The sequence below is a fragment of the Hordeum vulgare genome, chromosome 7H (assembly GCF_904849725.1).
Source record: "Hordeum vulgare subsp. vulgare chromosome 7H, MorexV3_pseudomolecules_assembly, whole genome shotgun sequence".
Lineage (NCBI taxonomy): Eukaryota > Viridiplantae > Streptophyta > Magnoliopsida > Poales > Poaceae > Hordeum > Hordeum vulgare.
The window spans coordinates 309,995,174-310,021,274 of NC_058524.1; the positions used below are offsets into that span (position 1 = coordinate 309,995,174).

Below are 26,101 nucleotides of genomic sequence, written 5' to 3' on the forward strand. Positions count from 1 at the left end.
GAGGTTTGAACCAATAAGGGAACATGGTGGGGTTATGATTGAATCGTAAGTAGGTGTTCACGATCACTTCTTGATCTTTAATAGTTCACGTCCGTTTATGTGTAGACCACTCTTCTTATTCTTGTATTCGTAAGTTAGCCACTCAGATAAATGCTTAGTGCTTGTTGCAGCCTCACCACTTAACCATGCCTCACCCATTAAGCTTCGCTAGTCTTCATACCCTTGTAAATGAGATTGTTGAGTCCTTGTGGCTCACGGATTACTACAACAACAATTGCAGGTACACGTAAAGTGATGCTTTGACGTGAGAGCTATGCTTGTTTGATTTGGAGTTCTTCTACTTCTTCTTCATCGACATAGGATGGGTTCGAGGATGGCAGCCTGGGATTAGCAAGGATGGATGTTAACTTTATCGTTTGATTTTGTCTGTAGTCGGACATTGCGCTTCTATATGGTGATTGAATTATTGTTGTATTGAGAGGATCATGATTTAGCTTGTGGCGAGTGTAAGCCAATTCCATATACTCACCTCCTCTTTACATGTACTGGTAATGATATCCATTCTTGCGAAATGACGAGATGTGCTTCTATCCCTATCAAGGCCCCCCAGCCCGAATGAGGATAGTATCGTATCTTGGGTGTTACAAAAAGATTTATATATGAAAAATGATCAGAAAAAAACCAATCTATCCACTAGTACCATTTTCATGCATGACAAAACAATTTGATCCTTCGGTATTGTTATCCGCGGTTGATTCTCTTCCGGAAGGTACCCATGATTATTTTTCTGACGAGCAGTACCCAACTACCAACCTGCAAGTCAAGAACCCCCATGAAGGCGGCCAGAAAAGGTCCTCCGAGCACCGCACAATCATCTCCTCTGATCGCCGCCCGAAGAGCTACCCTGAGGACACCCGCCGATGACATTGTTGTTGTCGCCCACGAGGTGTTCCACGGAATGGGTGCAAGGTTCTTGTAATTGTTTTTATTTTTCGTCATTGTGATTGTATGTAACTTGTGGAGAGAAATTTTAGCGCCAATTTGCATGATTCGACTATCGATTTTGTGCACATGTTGGATGACAACGCCATCAACATTGCTCAAGCCCTGATCGGTTATTACGACTACAATGAAATGGATGGTGGTGTGCACGGTCACAGTGGGGAAGGAGATGAGGTGGAGGAGATTGGGGAGGGGATCGACCAAGCTCAAGCAAAAGTGCGTGCAAGATTGAAGATCTACACACAATTGGAAAATCGAGGCTTGGTCGAGGATTGGTAAGTTGTGTCTCTTGATGCGTGCATTGGCATTGACCAAACCGTCAAGCGGTATTGGCAACGGATATAGGACCAATTCTTTTGAATGATGGAAAAGTATCCCTCAAGGATGCCCCACACCTATCGGTCACTCCAAGGTCATTGGGATGTGATCAAGCCGATTTGTAGATGTTGGAGTGGTAGCTTGGAGCAAGTCCGCAATCCACCTCCATGTGGCACCGTTGAAGCTGATTATGTAAGTTTGTTTTCACGCCCCAAGTAGTGCAAAATGATTATGTGAGTAGTTGCATGACATTGTTTCATTTTGTAGGCCAAAATTCTGCGCAAGAAGGGTACAAGGACATGGAAGCTTCCAATGGCATGCCATTTACACTAGAGCATTGTTGGGAATTGCTTGAAAAGTGCAACAAGTGGAAGTTGATTGGCAAAGAATCCCGACTGAATAGAGGTTCACTCACCAAGTTGGATGATGATGATGAAGATGACGATGGCCCAAGAAACAAGAACAAGTCCGATGAAAACAAGAAGGCCAAGGACAAGATCAAGGGGGAAGCGGAGGCATGAAGCATGCAGGACAAGATAGATGACATGGTCAATTCCAATGAGGCATTGGTGATCAAGACAATGGAGACAAAGGAGTTGGCCAAGAAGAAGGATCAAGAGAAGCAAGAGAAGTGGCAACTATTCAAGGAGGAGACCATGTGCAAGGTCTCCATTGAGGAGAGAAGAGCCATGTCCGAGGAGAACAAAGACATGGCCAAGCTCCTTCAAGAGGAGAACAAGATCATGACGATGAATCGAAATGATATGGATGAGCTCACCAAAGAATGGCATGATATAGTGAGGTTAGAGATCTTGGAGAGGAGGCTAGCCGGAAGAGGCCATGCGGTGCCAAGGTTCACTGAGCAAGGTGGCTCGACAAGTGGTGGTGGCAATGGTGGTGGTGGTGACGGTGAAGATTTTATCTTGTGATGATAATGATGGATGAGTGATGATGGATGCGATGTCCATTAGACTGTGACATGAAAACTATGTTCAAATGTCGCCAAAATTGTGTTGGAATTCTCCAAATTTGTATTTTATTTATCAAAATCATGTTCAATTGCTTTGTATGGTTTTACAGTTTGAGGGCCAAAATCGGCAACACGCGGAACAAAGCCGATTTCGGCCTTTACACCGTGTTTTTCTCGATACTTATCCACGGTTTAAGGGTCGCGGCTTTAAGGAATCTGTTGGAGATGCTCTAACTCTAGTTCATAGCCTGTATATGGGACAAGCAATGTTGATTTCCTGGCCCGTGTTCGTTGGTCCAACAGTCGGGGCACCTATTTACCCGGGGGCGACACTACCCTCTTCTCTTCCTCCCTCTCCTCTCCTTCTCCGCTCGTCCCCTTGAGAGTCGTTTCACGCACCCCGTCCCGATCTCGAGGCTCGTCTGTCGGCGATGTCGATCGACGATGGCTAGGGAGAGGCGCTTGGGTGTTGCTTGTATATAGTTGCTTAGTTCGAGTTGTCTTATGGATTGGTGTGATGTCGTTGTGGTTTCTGTCGCCGGTGCTTGCGAGTAGCTGCCGGTAGTCGTCGTCCTTGTCTTCTTCTTCGACTCCATGGTGGAGGAAAGGAGGAGGCGCTAGATCTGGTGAAAGCCCTCTTAATAAGCTCGTGGGCGTCCCAAATCTAGAGCTCAAGCTTCTTTTTCTCCACTTCTTCTCGAACTCCCATGGAGGTGGACACGAACAAGAGGGAGGGAAGGGATTTGACTGCTCTATCCGCTTTGTGTGTCCTTGGAGCCCAAGTTTTGCAGCAAATGGTTAGGGATATCGGTGCAGAGAGCACTAAGAGGTTCTAGCCAGTGCGCCGTTGTATCTTCTGGTCAAAATGCGACCACCTGGACTTCCGGCGATGGCGTGTAATCTCACGTACTATCAATACTAGTCTTTTTTGCGCACTTTTCTTTCAGTCCAGTACATGTGCCATGTCGTGTGCCATGACGGGTCACAAACGTCATGAACAACATGACCGCACACCTGTCCGCAAACATCCGTGTAACCGCAAGGGTCGGCTCTGATAACAAACTTGTAACGTCCGGACACACCCGTCGATGGTCGTTACTCCTGACGGGATCTAGACTGTCCCCACATATCAATATGAGTCTTTTCTGCGCACTTTGTCCTCACTCATGCGCACCCGGGAACAACTTTCCGGTCGGTTACCCATCCTAAAACTACTCCAATCCGAGCACGCTTAACCTGGGAGTTCTGTCTGAATGGGCTCCCGAAATAGAAGGAATTCCTTATTGATATGAGTAGTCTATCATCCTTAATAAGCCAGCCTATCACATGGCAGGATCCAGTCCAAACTGTCGCTCGGCGGCCGTTGTGCCCCCTTCGCTCTTTTCTACCCGTCATGGCCACCACCGTGTCCACTCACGTGCTTGGAGAAGCTAACCTTCGGCTCGTCACTGCTTCAGTAGGCTCCCACTACTCCAGTTATGGACAAGCAACACCACCCCTTGCCATTGAAAACCAGGTTGAAACAAAATAGAAAAGCTCAGTAGGCTCCCACTACTCCAGTTATGGACAAGCAACACCACCCCTTGCCATTGAAAACCAGGTTGAAACAAAATAGAAAAGCAGATTGTATCATCACCCCAGCTCCGGCTCGTCGCTGCTTCGGTAGGCTCCCGCTACTCCGGTCATAGGATAGGGGGGGAGGGGAAGCACGACGGCATGGGGCAAGGGTGGGAGGCACCAATCGGTAGGCTCCCGCTACTCCGGTCATGGGAGAGGGGGAGGAAGGGGATGCAAGGCGGCGTGGGGCAAGGGTGGAGGGCAGCAATCAACAGAGGACGGATTACGCAAGGAAACCGCAACATTATGCTGTAAAAGCAAGGCAAAGCCGGCAAGAAACGATTGTTGAATAAAGCATTTGACGAAAGTATAAAGATTCTAGGCCATCTTCGCCATGTTATACTCCCTTCGTCCGAAAATACTTGTCCTAGAAATGAACATAATGAATGTATATATAACTAAAATAAGTCTAGATACATTCATCTCTAAAACAAGTATTTCCGGATGGAGGAAGGACAAGTATTTCCGGACGGAGGAAGTATATGATATACAATGAAATAAAGCATTTGACGAAAGTATACAGGATTCTGGGCCATCTTCTCCACCTTATATATGATATACAACGAAAAACAGACTAACAAACGTGTACAGTCATTTAGCTCCACTACCGGGAAACACCATGGGAATACAGATATCCAGGTTAGGCCACCAAGGCCTATTCTCAGCGCTGTAAAGATATCAGGGTTCAGTGAGGTCATAATGCTTGATGTTAGCATTGCAATTTGCATCATTCAGATCTTTGTAAGGAGCTACCGGTGGGGTGCAGCCACTATAAGCATTTTCTATCTCTTACGTTTTCATAACTAATAAAAGCATTTCACCATTTCAAATTCCCATATATTTAATCCTTGGGAAGTGTGAGATCATCTGCAGAAGCTGCCCTTTTGCCATTATAACGCTGCCAAAAAAAAATATATCAACAACATAACAGATATTAAGATTATGTGAGCAAGTTGCAGCAACTAACTGAAATGATTAATTTAAGGTACCTGTTTCCCAAAGGTGAATGGAACATATCTGTATTTCACCATATGAAGGATCTGACGCTTCATTGTGACAGTAAACAACACCACCCAATAGAAAAGAAGGATAGGCCAAAACACCGGCACATCGAACACACTGAAGAATGTCATGCCAAAAGCAATGCAGAATGCCTTAAGTATAGAATACCTGCAAAGGAGAAAACAGAGTACAATGAGTAATTAAGGACAGGACAGGAGAAAACAGAATGTCTTAGCAAGGACAGGAACCTTTGGTCTATGGGTGTATATACACCCTATACGGAGAAAAAATGAGTAATTAAGTAAAAAGTTAAAAATCCTGAAAATATTTTCAAAATAAACTTGACCTTTCATCGTACTTGTAGAAAAAAATCGACAGAAGGAAAAAAATGTTGACTTCTTTTCGAAGAAACAAAATATTCGGCCAAAATAGTGTGAATAGTGACCTATAATAGCAAATAAATTTTATCTTTTTCGCCATGAAGTCAAAAATAGTTTTTTTATTCATGAAAAATTATATACTAGTTCGAAAGAAAGTCAAGTTTATTCTAAAAAGCTTCTACACTTTTTGACTTTCTTAAAATTTATTAAAAAAATCCCCATATCAGGTGTATATACACCCAGGAACCAAAGGGTATTTCCCTCTTAGCAAGGAACACATACAATCGGTCGTTCAATAATGATATTTCTTTTACCAAAAATGCTAAACCTACGAAAATTGCTACGTAATCTTACGTAAAAATGTAATTTCCTTCGTTAATCCTAAGCACTCCCCTCCTGATTTTAAGGGTGGAGGGGCGTGCCAGCCAATTAAGCAAGGCCACACCAGCATGTACGTAAGTCTTCGTAGCAAATTCACGTAAGTGTAGCAAAGCTCTTCTTTTACCCACTCACTGAAAAGTTAACCCCGTAAAAAAGCAAAGAGAAATTAACCCGAATCAACTGCATATAAAAACCTTGACGAAATGGTATTGCTCATAGATTAACGTCCTTTTGGGTGCAATAAACACATTATCATAGCAAAATAACAAGATGATGATCAACGTTCAATATTTTCCAACGTAGATGCTACTCAACATGATTTAATGACAAGGGCACAAATATAAAGCACAAAAATAACAAACCTTACACGTTAGATGCAAAGTTAACATAATATTTTTGGAAAATATCAATATACAGCCAAAAAAACATAGTGGAATTATCATGGAAAAATACTGGGTAGGTCACATATTACCAACCAGGAAACCAGAAGAACTGCTTAAAAGTAGAAAATCATTGGCAGCAGACTGTCAAACCCATTGACAATGTGCTGTAATGGCTGAATAGTGTGGTTGGCTCAAACCAGCAAACATTGGGTATGGTAAAGTTATCCGTTGTAAAATCTTCTATTACAAGAAAACCAGTGGTGGTGATTACAGCATGATACTGGATTGATTAGAGGGAATGCAATCATATGCAGGCTTTGAAGGGTGCCTGCTTGAATACTGAATAACTTGCAAAAAAATCAGCAATTAAACAGAGAACAAGATTATACCATGGAATGATCCAGAAGTGACGATTTTTTTGCGTAATGATGATAATATGCCACCCAATAGAGTTTAACTAAAGAATAATACGCGTACCATACGAACTAGATTTTGTATGGCATATGCCCTTTGATTTAACTCATATCAGCAATAGTTTAACAAAAGATACCATAGAGGACATAGCTCATATGGCAAGCCAACCAAGAGGTGCACCCTGAAATGAAGTGGCGCTAAGCTTCTGGTGTCGTGTGTGACAAGGGAGTGCTACAAAAGTTACAAGGCAGGTTCTATAGGGCAGCGATTCAACCTGCTATGTCATATGGCGTTGAATGTTGGCCAACTAAACAACATGTCCAAGGTGTAACAAAGATGCGCATGTTGGGATGGATATATGGACAAATGACCAAATTTGGCATGGGAGGAGTCCGTTGAAAGGACTGGAATATCACCAAAGAAGTAGCCATGGACAGTGGTGCGCTGAAGCTAGCTATCCACATGCCAGAACCATGAGCTAGTTTCGAGGTCTTATGGGTTTCAACTCTAGCCTACCCAACTTGTTTGGGACTAAAAGGTTTTGTTGTAGTTGTTGTCAAATTAAATTACGAGAGGAGGTATTAGCAATTTAGCATTGCCCTGTTACGCGGGGTCAGATCTTTAGCCATAGGGCCTGTTAGAGCTATAAGTATTTAGCCGTGTACCATTTGTATTTTCCCGGTTTTATAAGGGGCTTTATGCATATTGTACCACACCTATACATGTATACATACTGGCCTACGGCCACCTGCATATACAAGCAGGGGCGCGGCCACAAAAAATAATCATTGGGGTCATCTTCATAAACTAAAAGGGTTCAACACTAGTTCCTCTTCAATAAGTAGAAAATTTAGTACTAGTATAACCTAATTTCATTGGGGTCAATTGACCCCAATGCTATAGTGCTAGCTCCGCCTCTGTATACGAGTTGCATATTTCCAAACACGGTATTAGAGTTCTAGGTTAATTTTTTCCACACGCGACTCATGCTCTGATGCAATCTCATGCTCACGCCACCAACATCCCCTCTTGGCTGGCCTTGGCAGTCTCCCTTCTTGTGCTGCCACCATCCTCCTCTTAGCTGGTCGTCGCTGCCTCTTCTCCCTTTCATCCCAATTTCTCTCTCTCTGACTCGCATCTCCCACCTCAGGTCTCCGCGTTGCCAACCTCCTAATGTCCTCATGTCTCAAGTTAAGCCGTGTCGCAGCCCTCCGGGTTGTCCCCCACTGCCGCCCACTACCTCCCCACTGGGCTCCAGGTCCCCGATCGCCCACCCCCCGCCACCATACTCCATGTCTGAGATCGACGAGTGCTCCAACCTCAAGGACGCCTATGCACCACACCTAGTCGCGTCCATGGTTGCCATCCATGATTGTGGATAGATCCAGCCGCCCCTTTGTTTGCACCTGCAGCTTCCTGCCAGCAACTTGTCGGATGTTGCTTCTGCTGCCTGCCAATCCCGGACCTCTTGTATGCATGCAGTGTGTTGTGTGTGATGCATTGGACTGGGCTTCAGAGTAAAAAAAACAGGAATGATGTTTTCGTCTACACATCTCCCTCGCTGTCGTTGGTTGTTGACAATGTTCCTTACATTGACCCCATCTCGCACACGCACCTTTCCTCGGTGATTGGTGCTCATCCACATGTGAGGTCGTTCCCTCTGACACCTTCCACGGGCTGTGGTGGTCATTCCCAAGCGACTCCTCCTGCGACCTCCACGCATGGTGATTGTCGTTGTACATGGACTCCTCGGGACTATCACCGGCAGTGTTGGTGCATATCGCTCCATTGTCTACGCCTCACACATGCGCCTTCCCTTGGCACTTAGTGCTTGTCTGCATGCGACCTCGTCCGGCTTCTGCAACTGGTGTTAGTCATGCTATTCAGCCTACTCTAGCGGCTTCCACGGGTGATGCTGGCCACTGCTTCTATATCGACTACTTCAGTTGTGCCCTTCACTGAGCACGAGGTTGTGGTGCCTCTGGTTCTCCATTGTTAGGTGGATCTACGTCAAGGTTGAGTGTCTTCATGACCTGCTTGTTGCCTCTCGTTCTCCATTATCAGGTGAATCTATGTCGACCTCTTCAATTAAGCCCCTATCCAAACAGGAGATTACGCAACTACCATGCGTGCTAGCTGTGTATCCCGGTTCTCCACTGACAGGTTTTGTTGGTTTTGCTACCAACTCTTCTAGCATTGTGAGACCACCTTCTACACAAGCAGGTACATCTCCGTGGATTCTTGGTACTGAAGCATCTTTTTATATGGCTCATGATTCATCCAATTTGTCCTCTATTTAACCACTAGACTCTCACTTCATATTTTTATTGTTGATGGTACGTACCTCTCAGTCATTGGTCGAGGCAATCTACCACTTCGTCTTTTCATGTTTCTGATCTTGCTCATGTTACTCGGCTTACCATGCAGCTCATTTCTGGTGGTCGTAGGGTCATTCTTGACTTTGAATCTTGCTCTGTTCAAGATCGTCACACGGGCGCTCTACTTGGTGTGGGCCCTCGCCGTCATTATTCCCAAGGTCTCTGGGAGTTGATTGGCTTGACCTTCCCTCCGCTGCCACCGCTGCCAGTCTGTTTGCCTTGGATGCCTTGTTTACGGGCTCTTCTCAACATGGGCATCATCGTCTTGGTCACTTATGCGGCTCTCATCTCTCGTCCTTAGTTGGACATGGTATTCTTGGATCCGTCTCCGATGGTGTGTCTGACCGAGACTATGTCTCAGCATCCTTTCAATCTTGTTCACTCAAGTGCGAGGTCCAACTCCCTTAGTTTGTCCTTGTTTACGGGCTGTTCTGAAGAGGTGCATCATCGTCTTGGTCACTTATGCAGCTCTCGCCTCTCATCCTTTGTTCGACATGGTGTTCTTGGATCCGTCTCCGGTTGTGTATATTAGCGAGACTATGTCTCAGCGTCCTTTCAATCTTGTTCACTCGAGGATATATTTTATCCTCTCTGACAAGCATGGATATATTTTATCTTCTCGTAGTGAGGTCTTATCTATAGTAAGTTTGCCGCCATTGTTCACACCAAGTTTACACGTTGGATCTTGGGACCAACTCGCAAGCCTCACCCACCCAGCGGCGGAAGGCCTCGACGGGGCAGAGCCAACTAAAGGACGGCATCCCTTCGCGGCAAGACTCAATCGCCGTGACGTCCTTGCTCGACATAGATGACCAGGTCATCGATAGGCTTTTGTTTGCTTCTCTCTTTATCCTTTTTGCAGAAATTCAACAAGTCCCTGGCAACCTCCCGTAGGTAACACAATACTCAAGGGCTACTGACGAGGATATGACACCTGGACATGCCAGCCGAGCATAGAGTCGGCTACGACATCAACCAAGGTGATGAGTCAAACCAACTTGGGAGACAAGGAAGCAGGCAGCTACCCACACACAGCATGGTCCGATTCGACCAAGGGGCCAAGGGGGGTGAGCCCACAAGTAATCTGACCCAAGAAATGTAACCCTAGCTCGACCAAGTATATAAGGCAAGCTAGGGGAGACAACATTCTAGAGCCGACTAGCTATGGTCTTACCTACGCCTCTTCTTCCTCCTCGGTCGTCGTGTCACACCCTATGTTTGTACCACTTGCTATGCTTGAGTTATAAAAAATTGGACCAGTTAAAACTTTTCGTGTGCTTATGATGTTTGATATGGTTGCTATTTGCTTGAGTGCTTGATTGTGTTTTAAATCACAAAAATTCTTTTCCTCTCAAGACTCATCTCCTTGACCCAAACCTTTGCCCAATGATCATCTCTATGTATAGGGCTTAAAACTACTTTTATAAAATATTATTCTTACCAAAATGCATTTATTTAATTTAAGCTTTCAAAAAACCCTGATTGAGGTTTGTACTCCAAGTCCTCAAATTAGGGAAGTTGTTTTGCCCCAAATATTTTATTTGGATCCTATTATCAAAAAGAGAGCAATCCATGTTGGTAACTCGTCGACTTATCAACTCAAAAACCTTGTTGGTAACTCACACAGTCTAGTCGAATAAACTGTGAGCAATCCAGTAACTAAAATAATGTTGCCTGCCAGCGAATTTAGTTTAAAGTTGATAAGTATATCTTGAACTATACTGCATTGTTCCTAATATCAGCCAATTAATCAGCATTTCAGTCAGTTAATCACTACTCGGTGCGTCACCGAATAGCCAATTAACTTATTTATCGGCCGATTAATCGGAAAATTCTCCTATATATCCTTACTCAGCACCCGAGCGATATGGTACCAGTTATCGTTATACTCCCTCCGTCCGGAAATACTTGTCGGGTAAATGGATGTATCTAGACGTATTTTAGTTCTAGATACCTCCATTTTTATCCATATCACCGACAAGTATTTCCGGAAGGAGGGAGTACTAAACATTGCTATCTGGTAACTGACACATTTACTTGCTTGGTAATCTCTAAGCTCCCAAAAATTGTTTAGACATCCAAACGAGATAAATTTTTAAGATGATAACAATGGCTAACGGTTTGGTAACTTATATAGTACCACTGATAAATTCTGAGCTCTGAGAAGTCGCTACAACATTCCAAAGAATTCTAGTTTTCATGTCAAATAACTACTTGTGAGTAGCTTACCATTTTTAACCCAAAAAAGAGATGTCAGTGCATACCCATATGAGAACTAGTTTCAAATATCTCGGCATGACCAACTTAATGGTGAAAACAGATTGTAAATTGGATAATACTATTTGGGACTTAAAACATTCTGATTATTCAAAATGAAGTATTATTTGCTGACATCATCTTCTTTATTATACTTGCATGCATGCACCAAGGGTTCAGTTTTGCTAGCTGTAAGAGAAGGAGTGCACGCCCAGATGGGGATAGGGAAGTGTTCGGCAATTCAAAAAAAAAAGGTGGGAATAGGAAAATGTTCAGTAGTTCATACTAAGGGCTCATTCTTTTCAGCTCCAGATTCTCCAGAATCTTGTTCTGAGAAACTGCCCACAGAAACAGTTGCGTACAAATTCAGTTGTCCAGTTCTTTTCAGCTATTGAAGTCCGAGATTGTTGTATGAGTTGTGTGCTGAAATGTTTATAATGCCGATTGTGTGCTAAACATCAAAATTCACATAGCATGTCCACTATCTACTAAACATAATAGTCCAAATAAGAAATAACCACTCAAATAGCATGCCCACTGCCAACTTAGCATCAAAGTTGGTCATAATATTCACAAAACACACATTCCGTTCCTGCGTACTCGTACCACTCGAAACATAATCAAAACTGGAGCCTGGACACCCAATCCTAAGGAACTGAAGATTGAACATGATAAGCAAAATGGTGACAGCGACCAGAAGTTTCACAACAACAAGCTCATGGCCACACCACGCGTGCCCATGCCCACAGAGCTGCGGTGGGAGGCGGCCATACCAACGCGAGCCCTCGCCCTGGTCCAGCATGATGTTGTTCAGCGCCACGTGCCAGACTGCCAGCGCGCCGGTTGGTAGGGTGCAGTACCTGCCAAGGACGCCTGCCTCCGACTCCCATGCGTCCACCGTCATTGAAGAAGAGGAGGCGGATCAGCGTCAGGGACGAGAGGTTGCACCGGTCGATGCGACGAGGTAGGGCGGGAGCAGGGAGAGCGGCGGCGGCCGTGTTGAGGATTCAGTTGGGCGAGGAGATAGCGCCAGGTAGAAAATGATGAAAAGGGGGCAAAGCAAAAAAAACGTTTTGTTCAAGTTACAGCTCGGGAATCGGCTGGAAATTGGAATGGGGCCGATTCTCCATCCAACGACTTTTGTGAGGGAAATGGAGGCCACGAGTTGGGCAGCTAGGAGGCTTTTTCTAGTTCTTTCAGCTCTAGATTCCGGAACCCAGAAGTTGTCTCAGAAGATAAAAAGAACTGGCCCTAAATACATAACGTTCGGAAAATAGCCAAACTTATTTTGTGTTTTACACTGGATTTTATTTCCCCGCTACTTTGAACACCTATGCTAAACAAAATTGGATCCCATGCCAATTGCAGCTCCCAAGCAAGCCAACAGAAGTCACAGAAACAAAGGCCAGTGCGACTGTGTTCACGCATTGAAATCACAAACAAGCTCCCACCTTGACAATCTATAACATACACGGAACGTAGCCATAAAATGAGCAAATAAATAACAAGCAGTCATGCTTGGCTGCACAAGAGTTTTTGCAGAAATCAGCTAAGTCCCACTCCCGCATCAATCTCTGAAATTCCGCAATTCAACCAAGACAGAAATTGGCTGCTCACACATCGACCCAAGAAGTTCTACCCTCAGAAAGGAAAAACTCTACCATCAAATAACCACATCACGTCTCACATATTATCAAGATCTCAAGTACCCGGGTAATACAAAATGTACCGGAGAACTACAAAATTAATTTCGGGGAGGACGTGGTGTGCGTGGGTGTGTGTGTGTGTGGGGGGGGGGGGGGGGGGGGGGGGGTACCCATTACGGGGAGGTTAGTTGAAATTCACGGGGAGGATTACTCTGTAGATCTCATCCGTAGCGATTTGTCCGTATGTTAGTTGCCAGCACTGATAGAAAAAGTCAGCAGATTCAAAGTAACATCAAATCTCAACGGAGCGCTCAAAGATCCTCGCGGACCACCATAGCACATACAGAGAAGACCCTAACAGTGCTCCGTTTTAGCAATTAAATGTAGTGGGTGGAACCCCTTTTGATCAAAAAAAAAAAAAGACCCTAACACATCAAGAAAGCAAGAAGAACGCATCTATGCTACAGTAACTCTACTTAAACATATACAAACGATTCCATAACCACGGGATCCGGTTTATACACAAGCAAAAGCAAAGGATCGCACCAGAACTTGAACTCGGGCAGGCGCCGGACGAACGGACGAAACTCGTCCGAGGAGCGCGTGGGGAGCGAGGGCCCCTCGCCGAGCACCTCGGCGAGCTCGGGGTCGACCTGAGGCGAGAGGAAGGCGATGAGGAGGTTGAGGAGGTAGATGCCGAGGGCATAGGTCACGATGTAGTAGCCGCCGGCGAACCACGCGCGCAGCGCGTACACCAACACTACCCCAGCGAGGCCCAGCCAACGGTGGCCCACGTGCGGAGTGGACCGGTCCAGCAGGTGCTGGAACCGCCGGGATGCCGTGGCGACCGCTGCCGACAGGGCAGCGGCGGGGCCCCCGCTATGGCCGCTGTGGGTGGAGGCAGCCGGAGCAGGGGCGGAGGCGGAGGCGGTGGAGGAAGGGTCCATCATGGCGTTGAGCGGACTGCGGTTGGAGATCTCGTGCAGCAACGCCCCTGACGTTATAGTAGTGGCAGGTACTGCGCACCTATCTTGTTTATACTAATATAATAGTAAAAGAGCTCGTGCGTTGTACCGGGTATAAAATCTATACTGTCAAAATTAAATAAGAAATAATAGAAAAAATACATTAGCACTTATATATGTTCTCATCTCTTTATAAATGTACACAATTAAAAGATTGCCATGCAAGACTCTTTGAGATGCTCGTAAGATAGAGAGTGTGTGTATGTGTGTGTACATGAGTGCCTACATGTGTACCATGTCTAATTGGCACGTCTGAGTCAATGCTGGACTTGCTAGGTTGTTAATTAGCTAGTCATGTGAGCATTGATCACTTGCCCATACTACGATTCTATTTTGTGAAATAAGCAGCATGCATGCATGCATTGCATGTGGGGAGATCACCCGCAATGGGATGTTTGGAAAGCATACCTGGGGAAGGCGTTGTTCTTGACGGCGGGCACAGGGCGCAGAAATTTGATGCCGTGCGCTCCGTCTTGCACGCTGGCGGTATCACCCGCGCCGGACTCCCATGCCCCAAGTCCACCGCGTCCGGAGGACTATGTTAGCAAACTCACTAGGCATAAATCTGAGGTAACATTCCCCTGACTATTCATATAATATGGCATGTCATGTACGTACATCATTACAATGCTTAACCTGTCTGTCCTATGTTTGAATTATCTTATTGGTGTTCCATTTTGCAATTTCAGATAATTTATAATTTACTCACAAATTTTTAAATTTCTCAGGTCTGTGGGCTCAAGTGGTCTTATGATAACCGTCAGCTTGCGTCTGGTGGAAATGACAACAAAGTAAGATTTGTCTCCATAAGTTTCCGTCACAGTAAAGTGCATGGCATATGGTTTCAAGATCTTGTTTTCTTCTGCTTATACTATTTTCTTTTCTTTCTTTTACCAGCTTTTTGTTTGGAATCAACATTCGGTAAAGCCAGTGCTGAAGTATACTGAGCACACAGCAGTGTCACCTCATCTACATGGCCTTCTTGCATCTGGCGGAGGAACTGCAGATAGATGCATACGCTTTTGGAATACAACCACAAATACACACTTGAGTTCCATGGATACAGGGAGTCAGGTAATTTTCTAGACCGTGCCGGTCTTCGCTTCGACCGGCTGCCGCATGACGCAGTTGCCGTAATAGCCGTGCTTGGCGGCGCCTCCTATGAGCCCGCGCATGCTGCTCGGGAAGAAGAGGGGCGCCGGCGTGACCGGGTCGGAGATGACGACCGCCCAGGTGCGGCACTGCCAGAACAGCGCGGCGACGGCGTCGAACGTCGTGCACTCGCCGCTGCACCCGCGTTTGATGCGGCTGATCAAGCTCCATGGGACGGTGGCATCCAGGATCGCCATCTCCTCCATTCCGACGCTCATCTGAGACCTCATCGCAGCGACGACCTCCAGCGGGAGACACGGGAGCGAGCCATCGACTACGGCCCTGATCGGTACAACGGACGGGGATGGCATCCCGCGGGCGAGCTCGTCGACGGCTTGCAGGAATTATGCCATCCCCGCGCCGGCTGGCCTTCCTGCTCCCCAGCCCACGCACGCTGCCCTTCCCTTTCGTCTCCTCCCTTCCCACCCCCACCCCGCTGCTGCTCCCGACACCGCTCTCTCCCGCCGCAGCCGCCCCGCCGCTCACCATCGATATCTTCTCCCTGGCCACACCCGCCACCACCTGCTGCTGCGACGTCGACCCGGCGGCGGCGCCCGGCCCCAGCGGGAGGAGCAGGGACGCCCAGTCCACCAGCCCGGGCATGGGCATCCCCGGCTGGCCGCCCAGGTCGGCCGCAGCGTCGCACGCCGACGACTGCGGCTGCTGCTCCATCAGGGGCGGAGAGGCTGAGAGGAGATGCCAAAAGGAAGGGGCTTGATTCCATGAAAGCGGAAGGGTCTTTTTGCAAAACTAAAAAAAGGTTCGTTGGTGTCACTTATGTAAGGACTACAGGTTGATTTGGAATAAACGTAGGGGTTTTTTGCAAAACAGCCGACGACGTACGGCAGAAGCGCTACGCGCTTTATTATTAGGGGAGATTTATTTACGCGAAGTACTCGCGCCACCCCCGAACATTCATGTCGATCGAGCACAGCCATCAGATTAAAGATCCCTTGACCGTGAGATCTCTTGTCCCGTCCTCAACATCCAGCCAACGAAGGCGAGCACCTCGTCGGTCATCCTCGTCCAACGCTCAACAGTGCTCCCCACCCCTCCCCTCTCCCCCTGCCCCCGGCGGTCGAGGGGTCCTTCTCCCGTCGCCCCCTCTCGCTGGACGTCCTCGCCGCACGTCACCGTCCTTGGAGAGCCAACAAACGCAAGCAACTTGTCGGCAATCCTCCTCCCAAAAACCGCACCCCGCACCCCCCGGTTATCGAGGGGTCCTTCTCCCGTCGCCCCATCTCATCATCGCCGTCAAGCTCGTTGCTTGTAGCACAGGGTGTCGGCGGTCAAAACTTTTTCCCCCGAAGCTCGTTGAAGCTTTTCGCACATATGGTTGAAGCTTTCTCTAGAACGGTTGCAACTTTTCTGATTGTGCAGTGTATGGTTGTAGCTTTCTCTCTCAATGGTAAGAGCTTTTTTCATCTATGGTCGAAGCTTTTCTATCAAGGGTTGCAACTATTATCTTTTAGCAGCGCTCGGTTAATGCGCTCTCTATCGTTTCTGTTGCATCTTTTTTCATCAATCGTTGTAGCTTTCCGCCATGGCAATGACTGCTTGCGGCTTTTTATATGTTCGATTGCAGCTTTTTTATAAACGATTGTAGCATTTTACGTCAACGGTTGTAGCATTCCGCCATGGCAATGATGCTTGGAGCTTTTTATATGCCTGGTTGAAGCTTTTTCATCTGGGTTTTGAAGCTTTTCCAATAGCCGTTGAAGCAATTTTCGGTGACGTTTGCAACACTTGTATACGCGCGGCCCGGCCATGACGGCGGGCCACGAGGACGACGGGCGGAGGGTGGATCCGGCTATGCGGGCGGCCGACGGGGGCGGGAACTGCCGATGCGGATGGCCGACGGGGGCAGGGACCAGCGATGTCGGCGACAGCAGCGTAGGGGCGCGCAGATGGTGGGACCCCTCGGTCATGCGCCCTACCACGCGCGAGAATCGTTCCGCCACGATGAGAGGAGATCGCATGGATCGTGTGCGTCCGGCCGAACGTTCGTCTCGCTGGCGGAAAACGTTTCCCAATATTTATTGACATTTATCTATATTATTAAAGGGGATCAAATCTCTATTATTAAAGGGCATTAACGTCGTCGTGATGGTTCGACCACCCCTCCTCCTCGTATGAGTTCCCCTCCCGCCTATCGATCCCCCATGCGATTGCATCGTCCATCATGTCGTAGGGAAGTAGTTTCATCGCCCATTGCTCATCCCTTCTCTTCCCCCTTCTCTCAGTCTATCCTCTTGCACCTCCTACATTGTGACAGCCCGATGCCGACGTTCCAGAAGATTCCCTTTCCTTTCCGTTTTCGTCGTGTGTCTGTTTTATTTTGTCGCATCATCATCGCATCATTCGCGTCATCTGCATTGCATCGGCATCTCCGTTGCCGCCAGTTTTCAAACGTTGCATCCGTTGTTAGTTGCCGGTTAACGTCGTTGTTCGTTCCGAGCCTGACCGCACACGCACGCGCCCGCGGCACCGTCGTATCTGTGTTTATAAAGCGTGTATAAAACTTTCTCCGATTGAGCTGGAATTTGTCGTGCGGTTTTGTTTATATATAGGTAGGCCGCCTGTCAAATTTCGTCGCGATCGGAGTTCGTCTGGTACCCGAACGGTCGACCGTAGCGGCACCGTATCCGGTCTACCGTCGGACGCCTGTCGGTGTTTTAAAAAAACCGTTGTCGCGCCGTATTTGATTTAGTTCTTTTCAGGAAAATAGACGTATATTTAGATGCCCGTATCTTTTTATCCGTTGGTCGGATCGAGACGTGTAATATATGGTTTTTGGGTAGTTTCACGCGTAGATTACGTTATTGCAACTTGCATATTTATTTGACATCGTTTAACGCGCCGTATGCCTAGAATCGTGAGCTGCCTATAATGTTTTTGCTCGTAGTTTATTTTTCGCGCGTGTCCGGTTTGACCGAATGCCGTTTTAGAAATGCCCATGTTTTAGGGACTAATTTGTCATGTATTTTAGAGTGGTCAAACGTATTTTTGCGTGTAGGGATTTGCCGCGAGATTATTTCCCGTGCTTAGGACAATGTCTCGCATTTACGTGTGGTATTATTTTTGATGCGCAACCCCACGTATTTTATATGTTTTCGGGGTAGAAAAATGGATTTTTCTGTGAAATTAGTTTTAGCATTAGAGCAAGTTAGTTCACGAGATATTTTGCTAAGTTGCCCTTTTGTTTAATTCGTAGGATTTATTCCGTGCCTCGTTTGAATTAGTTGTCAACTAGGGAGTTCTTCTTAGATGTTTTGTTTAGCCCCTGGAATTTTTGGTAGCAATAGAAATGCATGTTTAGGTGTGGTTTGATTGCTCTCAAGTTGCTAGAAATAGTGTTGATTTGGAGGAGCTGAAATATTTCCAAGTCTGGAATCTGTTATATTTTGTTGCTGTCTTGTCTTGCTTGCATCTTGTGATATGTAGCTCTTTTGAGGTTGGTCCAATGGAGTTAGTTGTACCCCTTGTGTTTCTCTAGCATGCTGTAAATTTTCATGCCATTTGGAGTCCTGTAGCTATAGGTTTTGCTGTTGTCAATATTGCTTCAGATCGAAAACTGCACTTTCATGAGGTGTAATTTTCACTAAGTCTGAAATAGTGTGTGGGAAGCCATTTTGTGACTTCTTTCCCTAGTGTTCCTTGCTGCCATGCTAGTTGTTGTTAGTTGTTTGTTGTAGTGCTTCTTGCCCTCTTCCGTGCCATGCCTTGCTTGTGCATATCGGAGTTGTGTAGCCGTAGTTGTGGGGCGTAGTAAATGCTATGTGGCTGATTTTGGCAGATTGTAGTGATTTCTTGTTTTGCTCGTAGTTTTCGAACCGTAGCTCCGATTTGATCGTGTCCTACATGAAACTTGCTTAGAATCTCGTGTAGTTTCATTTTCCCTTGATGGTTAGATGTTTTGAAGTGCTCGTAGCCGCCGTTGCACACATATTGCATTCATGCCATCATATCTTGCGGTGCTTGTAACTTTTGATCCGTAGCTCCGTTGGAGATGTTCTTTATGTGTAGATTGCTTGCCTTGATGCGTAGAATCACGTGAACCTATTTGTTTTTCTGTTTAACAACTAATTAAAGGTTTTAATTCAGATCTGGACAGAATTGTAAATTAACATGTGAGGTCGTCTCGGAGATGCTATATGTTGTTTCCGACCTCATTTAAAATGTCTAGATAGGTAGTTTAATTTCCGCTTCACCTCTTGCATGTTTGACAACATTAATATTGTCGTGTAAATAACCGGGAGTGAACTAAATAATTCATATGTGGAGTTTCGTCAATATGCAACTCGTTGCATATTGAACTTCACTTAATGTGTAGTGTTTGTTTGTCGTGAATTGTCATGCCGTGCCTTGCATGTTTTCAGCTTCTCATGCATCATTTGTGTTGTTGCATAGTGTGGTGAATTTTGTGTGTTGATTTGTGTTTCCGGTTTGCTTCGTATCGATAGAGTTCCGCAAGCATGTCGGATGTGAGGACCCGTTCGACTACATCGGTTCGTCTGCTTCACGGAGTCATTCTTCTTCCAAGCAGGATCTCAAGCAAGATGATCATGTCCCCAGATACCATTACTATCATTGCCATGCTAGTTATTTCGATGTTGTCGATTATGTCTCGTTGCCAACCACCTGTTAAATATTAGCCTCTCAACAATGCCATGAAAGACATCAACCTGTTCGACCTAGCAAACCACTGATTGGCTATGTTACTGCTTGCTCAACCATGTTGTTAGCGTTGCTAGTTGCAGGCGCAGTTGCTTCCATGTGAAAACATGGGTTCCTTTTTATATCACCATATTTTAAAAGCTATTTAATTTAATGCATCTATATACTTGGTAAAAGGTGGAAGGCTCGACCCTTTTCTAGCCTGGTGTTTTGTTCCACCTTTGCCTCCTTAGTTTCGGCTACCGGTGTTATGTTCCATAAATGAGCGCTCCTAACACGATCGGGGTTGTTATGGGGACCCCCTTGATAATTCGTTTTAGATTAAGATTGGTCTGGCAAGGCCCAACTTTGGTACTACATTTGCCTAATAACCTAATAATAATGCATAGGGACCCGCCGGCACCCGCGGACTATTTTAATCACCCCCCCGGCCAGTGCTCCTCATGAGTGTTGGTCCAAAACAAAGCACTGTGCGGGGACACCGCGAGGAAAATCGAGGTTTGGCACTTGTACGCGTCGCGTATCCGTCGTGTCCTGAGAACGAGGTACGCGACTCCTATCAGGATCGTCGACACGTCGGGCGGCCTTGCTGGATTAGTTTTACCTTTGACGAGATATCTTGTGCATCGGGATTCTGGTCATGCTTTGGGTAATCTCAGAGTTGATGTTTTCCACTAGGGAATCCGACGAGATCGCGAGCTTCGTGATTGAGGATTTCTATGTGGCTTGTGGTAATTTGTGATGGACTAGTTGGAGCACCCCTGCAGGGTTAAATCTTTCGGAAATCCATGCCCGCGGTTATGTGGCAACGTGGAAACTTTGTTTAACACTGGTTCTAGATAACTTGAAGTTAAATTAATTAAAACTTGCCAACTGTGTGCGTAACCGTGACTGTCTCTTTCGTGAGTTCCTTCTCCGATCGAGGACACGGTGGGGTTATGTCTGACGTAGGTAGGTGTTCAGGATCATTCATTTGATCATCAGTAGCTCACGTCCGTTATACGTAGAACTTCCCCCTCTTATTTCTGGTACTCGTAAGTTAGCCACCATATACATATGCTTAGCCGCTGCTGCAACCTCACCACTTAACCATGCCTCACCCATTAAGCCTTGCTAGTCTTGATACCTTTGGAAATGAGATTGCTGAGTCCCCTGTGGCTCACAGATTACTACAACACCAGTTGCAGGTACAGGTAAAGGTTACTTGACGCGAGCGCGTTGATTGTTCATTTGGAGTTGCTTCTTCTTCTTCTTCTTCATCGATCTAGGATGGGTTCCAGGTCATCAGCCTGGGATAGCATGGATGGACGTCGTTCTTCTTTTGTCGTTTGTTTTTGTCCGTAGTCGGACCCTGCTCTTACTCTTGATGATGATGTAATGTACTGATGTGACTCTGATGTAGCCAGTGGCGAGTGTAAGCCAACTCTGCATATATATCTCTTCTTTTCAGTACATGTACTTGTAACGATATCCATCCTTGCGACACAACGAGATGCGCTTCTATCCCTGACGAGGCCTTCGTGCCAAATTGAGGATGGGGTCGCATCTTGGGCGTGACAAGTTGGTATCAGAGCCGTACCGACCTAGGAGCCCCCTTGATTGATCGAACATGGCCGAGTCGAGTCTAGTGAAAAAACTGCGTTGAGTCTAGTTATATATCGGAGAGTAGGATTCTTTTTTCTCCTCTTCTATGCTCTGGTGAGGAATCTTGACGTAATAATTTAATTCTACTCCTCTTCTCACTCAATTTTTTTTAGGATCACGCGGATATGTTTGGAATCTATATGATGCCGATGTGACAGAGTTCTGTCTTGGTGCCTCCTATCTGCTCTAAGTCTCACGCGAGTTGAGCTCCAGGGGATTCTTGAGCACATCATTATCATTCAGATTTCTTAGTATCTCAGAACGAAGGATGTTCGTAATTGCTTCAATACTAGTAGTGGCGAGATAACCCCGATGTCCCGAGTACTGGTGTAGATTGTTCGGGAGTACTGCCATACTTTGTATCGTTGTGATCACGAGGGTCTGTTGTAGATGAAGGTCCGAGATTCTGGTTGTGTGTTGACGGATGTGATACAGGTGACGGGTTAGTATAGGAGTTGTGTGATATTACTCCTTGTATCCGTGTACCAGATTGCATGACCAGAAATTTCGGGAATTCATAGGTGGGAATTCAAGTAGTTTCTTATAGGACAATCTTCCAACAAATGCTTGATGTTAGGTTGGGGTTCAACATCTAGTGGATTCGTTTGTTCACGGTCGACTTACAGCGGTACACGTTGTGTCTTAAAGAGTCCTTGTAGCTTGCTACTACTCGGGGATGCTTCGTATGTCGGGTGCACTGCCTTGCACTTGATGGCTATTGTAAAATCGAGCCCGTGCAATCCTGTCCACGAAAATATCGAACGGAAATCTTTCTCATGAGTTTGTTCTGGCTAATTGCTAGCCGCACCTTTGTTTTGTTGCATAGGGTAATTCGCGTTGCTTCGATGTCAAGTGGTGATTTCAGATCCTTTCCAAGAGGTGTTCTCATATTTTTATGAGAGTATTAATTCTTTTGCTCTATCAATTGTCTTATTTCATGTCAACCGGAGTCGTCATGTTAATTCTTTTCCAACCGGTGTGTTTCTCTTCAAGTAATTCTATCCTCTCCAATTTTGCAAGATCATTCTCTCAATTCTTACCGGAGTTGCCTCATCTAGCCCAATTTGTCATTTGTTTTTCCCACCCTCCCGCCCTTTTTCTCAGTGATTCAATTTTCATCCAAGAGTTTTTCTGTTCATTGTGCTTCCACTGTCTGTTCTTTTCTCTCTTACCCGGTGATTCATTGTGAAGATTCTCAGGAGCTTCGTGTTCATATTTATTCATTCTTGTCATCTTTTCCGGTGAATTCAATTTAATTATCCGTGTCTTCATATCCTTGTCGTCTTGGTAATTCTTTCCTTGTTGGAAATTCTCATCAGTCTTCTTATTGTCGTTTCTCTATATTCCATCCGAAGTGCTAAAGTATCTCAGTAGTTTCCGTTTTTAATTATTTCGAGGTTCTAACCTCATCTAGTTTTCTTATACCGGTGCAATATCTCTCGTTCTAGCAATTGTTTCAACGGTGGTTTCTTTGAGTGGGCCCATAACCCACAGGTTTTCCCAGGATCTTTCCTGGCTCTTTTAATCTTTTCCCGGAGATATCTAATTCTTTCAACTATGACGTAAGTATGAATTTCATCAGTCATATTCCTTCTTCGGGATCAATTAGAATTAATTCTCTTATTTGGCTCAACCTTTCATTCTTCTTTATTCCGGAGTGTCTCAGTATTCTTGGTGTTGCTCTCGTCATCATTCTCAGCTTGCAATTCGGAGGAGTGTTTCTCTCAACTCTTGGTTCATTCTCTTGGAGATTAATCATTTCAGCTTGGTGCCATCATCTTAATTGTTCCAATCATGAGTAATCCCTTTCTTGCAATCCGGTGCATTTCTGAGTTGTTTTTATTTCTTGATCCTCCGAAGGCCATCATTTTAGAAGATTCTTCATTCTCAACTTTGAGCTTTCATCCTCAATTCTTCTCCATTGTTGTCTCTTCGTCATCTCTCGTTTATCTGGTGCCTTGTTCAATTTTTCTCTCAGGTGGCTTATGATCTCTTCATTCTCATGTATATCCATTAATTCGTGGTGTTCCCATTCAATTGTGAATTCTTACCGGTGTTGCCTTCAATTACGCTTCAAGTGGTGTTTTTCTCCCTGTTTCTCCAAGATTCATTTCTAGAGGAATAAGTTGTATGCTTAATCCGTTGTTTTTCATCAATTTAATTTGATGAATGATGAGCATAACATAATTCTTAGTCTTCTTCATAGTAATCTGAATTCTTCTTCCGGAGCGGCTCATTATGTCAATTCCTTTTTCTCAAGTGTTCTTATCTTTTCTTTTCCGGAGTTCCAAGTTTTCTAAAGTATCTCCTTATGAGGCTTCATCTAAATCTTGACAAGGTCATAATCTTATTCTTTTCTTCCTTGATATCTTTGCATCATTCTTTTGTATACGGTGGTCCGTCATGGTGGTTTTTCAAGGATGCGATTCATTCTCAAGTGTTCTTCAAGATTCTTGTTGGAGAACCGCAAGTATCCTTACTCTTACATTTATATGTGCAATTGTTCTTCCTTTATCCTTTGAGGTGGTATTATAGCATTCTTGTTAGTGTAGGAGCCTCGAAGAGTTTTCCTTTCAAGAATGAGATAATTAATTCCACCGATTCTATGATCATGAGATATTTGCAATCCATGATTTCTTCATTGATCTATCTTGGTTTGGATTTCACCTAAAGCTTTTCCTATGGATTGTTGCTATCATGGTGCTTGTCAGTTATCCAAGTTCTCAATGTATCCTCTTGGTGTAAGAAATTGTTTATATCTTGTTTCTCCCAATCAATCCTTGTTATGTTAGTGGCTGGTTGTCACTTCATTAGTTTGAAAGGTTTCCATAAGCCCACTACTATCTTGTTCTTTTTCCAACAACTCCATGCAATTCTTCTTGCAAGGATGCTTGTCAAGTTCATTGGAGTTAGTAGTTGTCATTCTCTCTTCATTCTCTTCTTTCGTATGAGCTAGTTCCTATTCTATTGTTCCGGAGGCATTGTGATGTTGCTCTTTTGGGTCTATTATGTTGTTCTACCAAGATCTTGGTGTTCCCTTGCTCTATTTAGTTATTTGATATGCATATTGTCTATTTCTTCCATCTTATCGAATTTTTTGTCCCATTTTCCTACCGAAGTGCTGCCGAAATTTTCCGTGAATTCTTGCTTCCTTCTCATGTCATTCCTCATATATCTGCAACCTTCAAGGATCGTTGGTTTCACTCGTTTGTCAAAGAAGCGACTAAGTTTTACCTCTTGTTCTTTCTCCTCCTCTCCCCCTTTCATTCTTGGATCTCCGGGCGAGATCCTCTTGTAGTGTAGGAGAGTTGTGACAGTCCGATGCCGACGTTCCAGAAGATTCCCTTTCCTTTCCATTTTCGTCATGTGTCTGTTTTATTTTGTCGCATCATCATCGCATCATTCGCATCATCTGCATTGCATCGGCATCTCAGTTGCCGCCAGTTTTCAAACGTTGCATCCGTTGTTAGTTGCCGGTTAACGTCGTTGTTCGTTCCGAGCCTGACCGCACACGCACGCGCCCACGGCACCGTCGTAACTCTGTTTATAAAGCGTGTATAAAACTTTCTCCGATTGAGCTGGAATTTGTCGTGCGGTTTTATTTATATATAGGTAGGCCGCTTGTCAAATTTCGTCGCGATCGGAGTTCGTCTGGTACCCGAACGGTCGACCGTAGCGGCACCGTATTCGGTCTACCGTCGGACGTCTGTCTGTGTTTTAAAAAATCGTTGCCGCGCCGTCTGTTCTCCCTCTCGTCTCCGGATATGCCCTCTACACGGCCGCGTACCCATACCCGCATTCGGAATCGTCCGAATCCGATCCCGCGGTTGGATGCGGAACGAAATTCCGGTTAACCTAGCCCCCTCGTTTGTCTATATATATGCCCCGTGCTTATTTTAGGCAGCCCCTTCTCTCCTGCCTCGAAATCCGTGCCTACCCCCGAAACCCTAGCCAGCCTCTCTCCTCCCTCCAGCCGCCGGGCCCGCGAAGCCCATCCGGGGCCCGCCCGAGCCCGCATCGTGCTGCCGCCGTTCTGCTCCCACAGCCCTCGGCCTCGAGCTCCAGATCGGGAGAGGTGCTCCCGATCCAGAGCGTCGTCGCTGCTGGTAGCAGCCTGCCCCGCGTGCCCGCGCCACCCGGGTGCCTCCCGCAACACCTCGCCGTCGGTCCCGTTCCCTGCACCGCGAGAGGAGCTACAGCCGGCCACCTCCGGCCACCTCGGCGCCATGGGCCGCCGCCCCAACATCCGGCGCCGCCGCCCCTCGGCCTTCCCCATCAAATCCGACAGCCCTCGTCCCGATCTGCCCTTTCCGGCCATCTCCGCGTTCCTCGCCCTGCCGGAGTCCCTCTAGGGATGCGCCGCCGCCCCTCCTCGGTGCTGGAGTCCTCGTGCTCGAGGAGCACGACGAGGAGACGAGCAACCAGCGACCCTCGCCTCGGCCTCCATCGCCCCGCAGCCGGCCTGCTGCCGCGTGGGCCAAGGGCCCCTCGGCCTCCACAACTCCTTCCCCGTGCGAGGCCCAGCAGCACCCCACCGCCTCAGGACCGGCCTCGGCCCAGTCCAAGGCGCTCCCACAGCCGGCCCACTCGACCTCCTCCCCCAACCGACGGCACAAGAGGCCCCCAAGGTGAGCTTTTCGTCGCCCCTAGCGAGATCTAGTTATTTTGCGCCTTAGCTTCGGCCGGTAATTAATTTAGGTTATTTTCGATTAGGAAAATAGACGTATATTTAGATGCCCGTATCTTTTTATCCGTTGGTCGGATCGAGACGTGTAATATATGGTTTTTGGGTAGTTTCACGCGTAGATTACGTTATTGCAACTTACATATTTATTTGACATCGTTTAACGCGCCGT

At 46.2% G+C, this 26,101-nt stretch overlaps 1 protein-coding gene and 1 long non-coding RNA gene across 2 annotated transcripts; one reads left to right on the forward strand and one right to left on the reverse strand.

The window, feature by feature from the left end:
- Positions 1-4,204: 4,204 nt before the first annotated feature.
- LOC123410419 (protein RER1A-like) lies at positions 4,205-13,731 on the reverse strand. Its single transcript, XM_045103360.1, has 3 exons — positions 13,294-13,731; positions 4,897-5,077; positions 4,205-4,805 (listed from the first exon to the last, which is right to left on the reverse strand). Exons 1-3 carry the CDS (start codon positions 13,695-13,697, stop codon positions 4,749-4,751), a joined length of 642 nt encoding a protein of 213 aa, XP_044959295.1. The 5' UTR covers positions 13,698-13,731; the 3' UTR covers positions 4,205-4,748.
- A 573-nt stretch (positions 13,732-14,304) lies between these two features.
- LOC123411904 lies at positions 14,305-14,848 on the forward strand. Its single transcript, XR_006613357.1, has 3 exons — positions 14,305-14,342; positions 14,501-14,563; positions 14,670-14,848. It is a non-coding gene; the product is annotated as an uncharacterized LOC123411904 (long non-coding RNA).
- Positions 14,849-26,101: the final 11,253 nt, after the last annotated feature.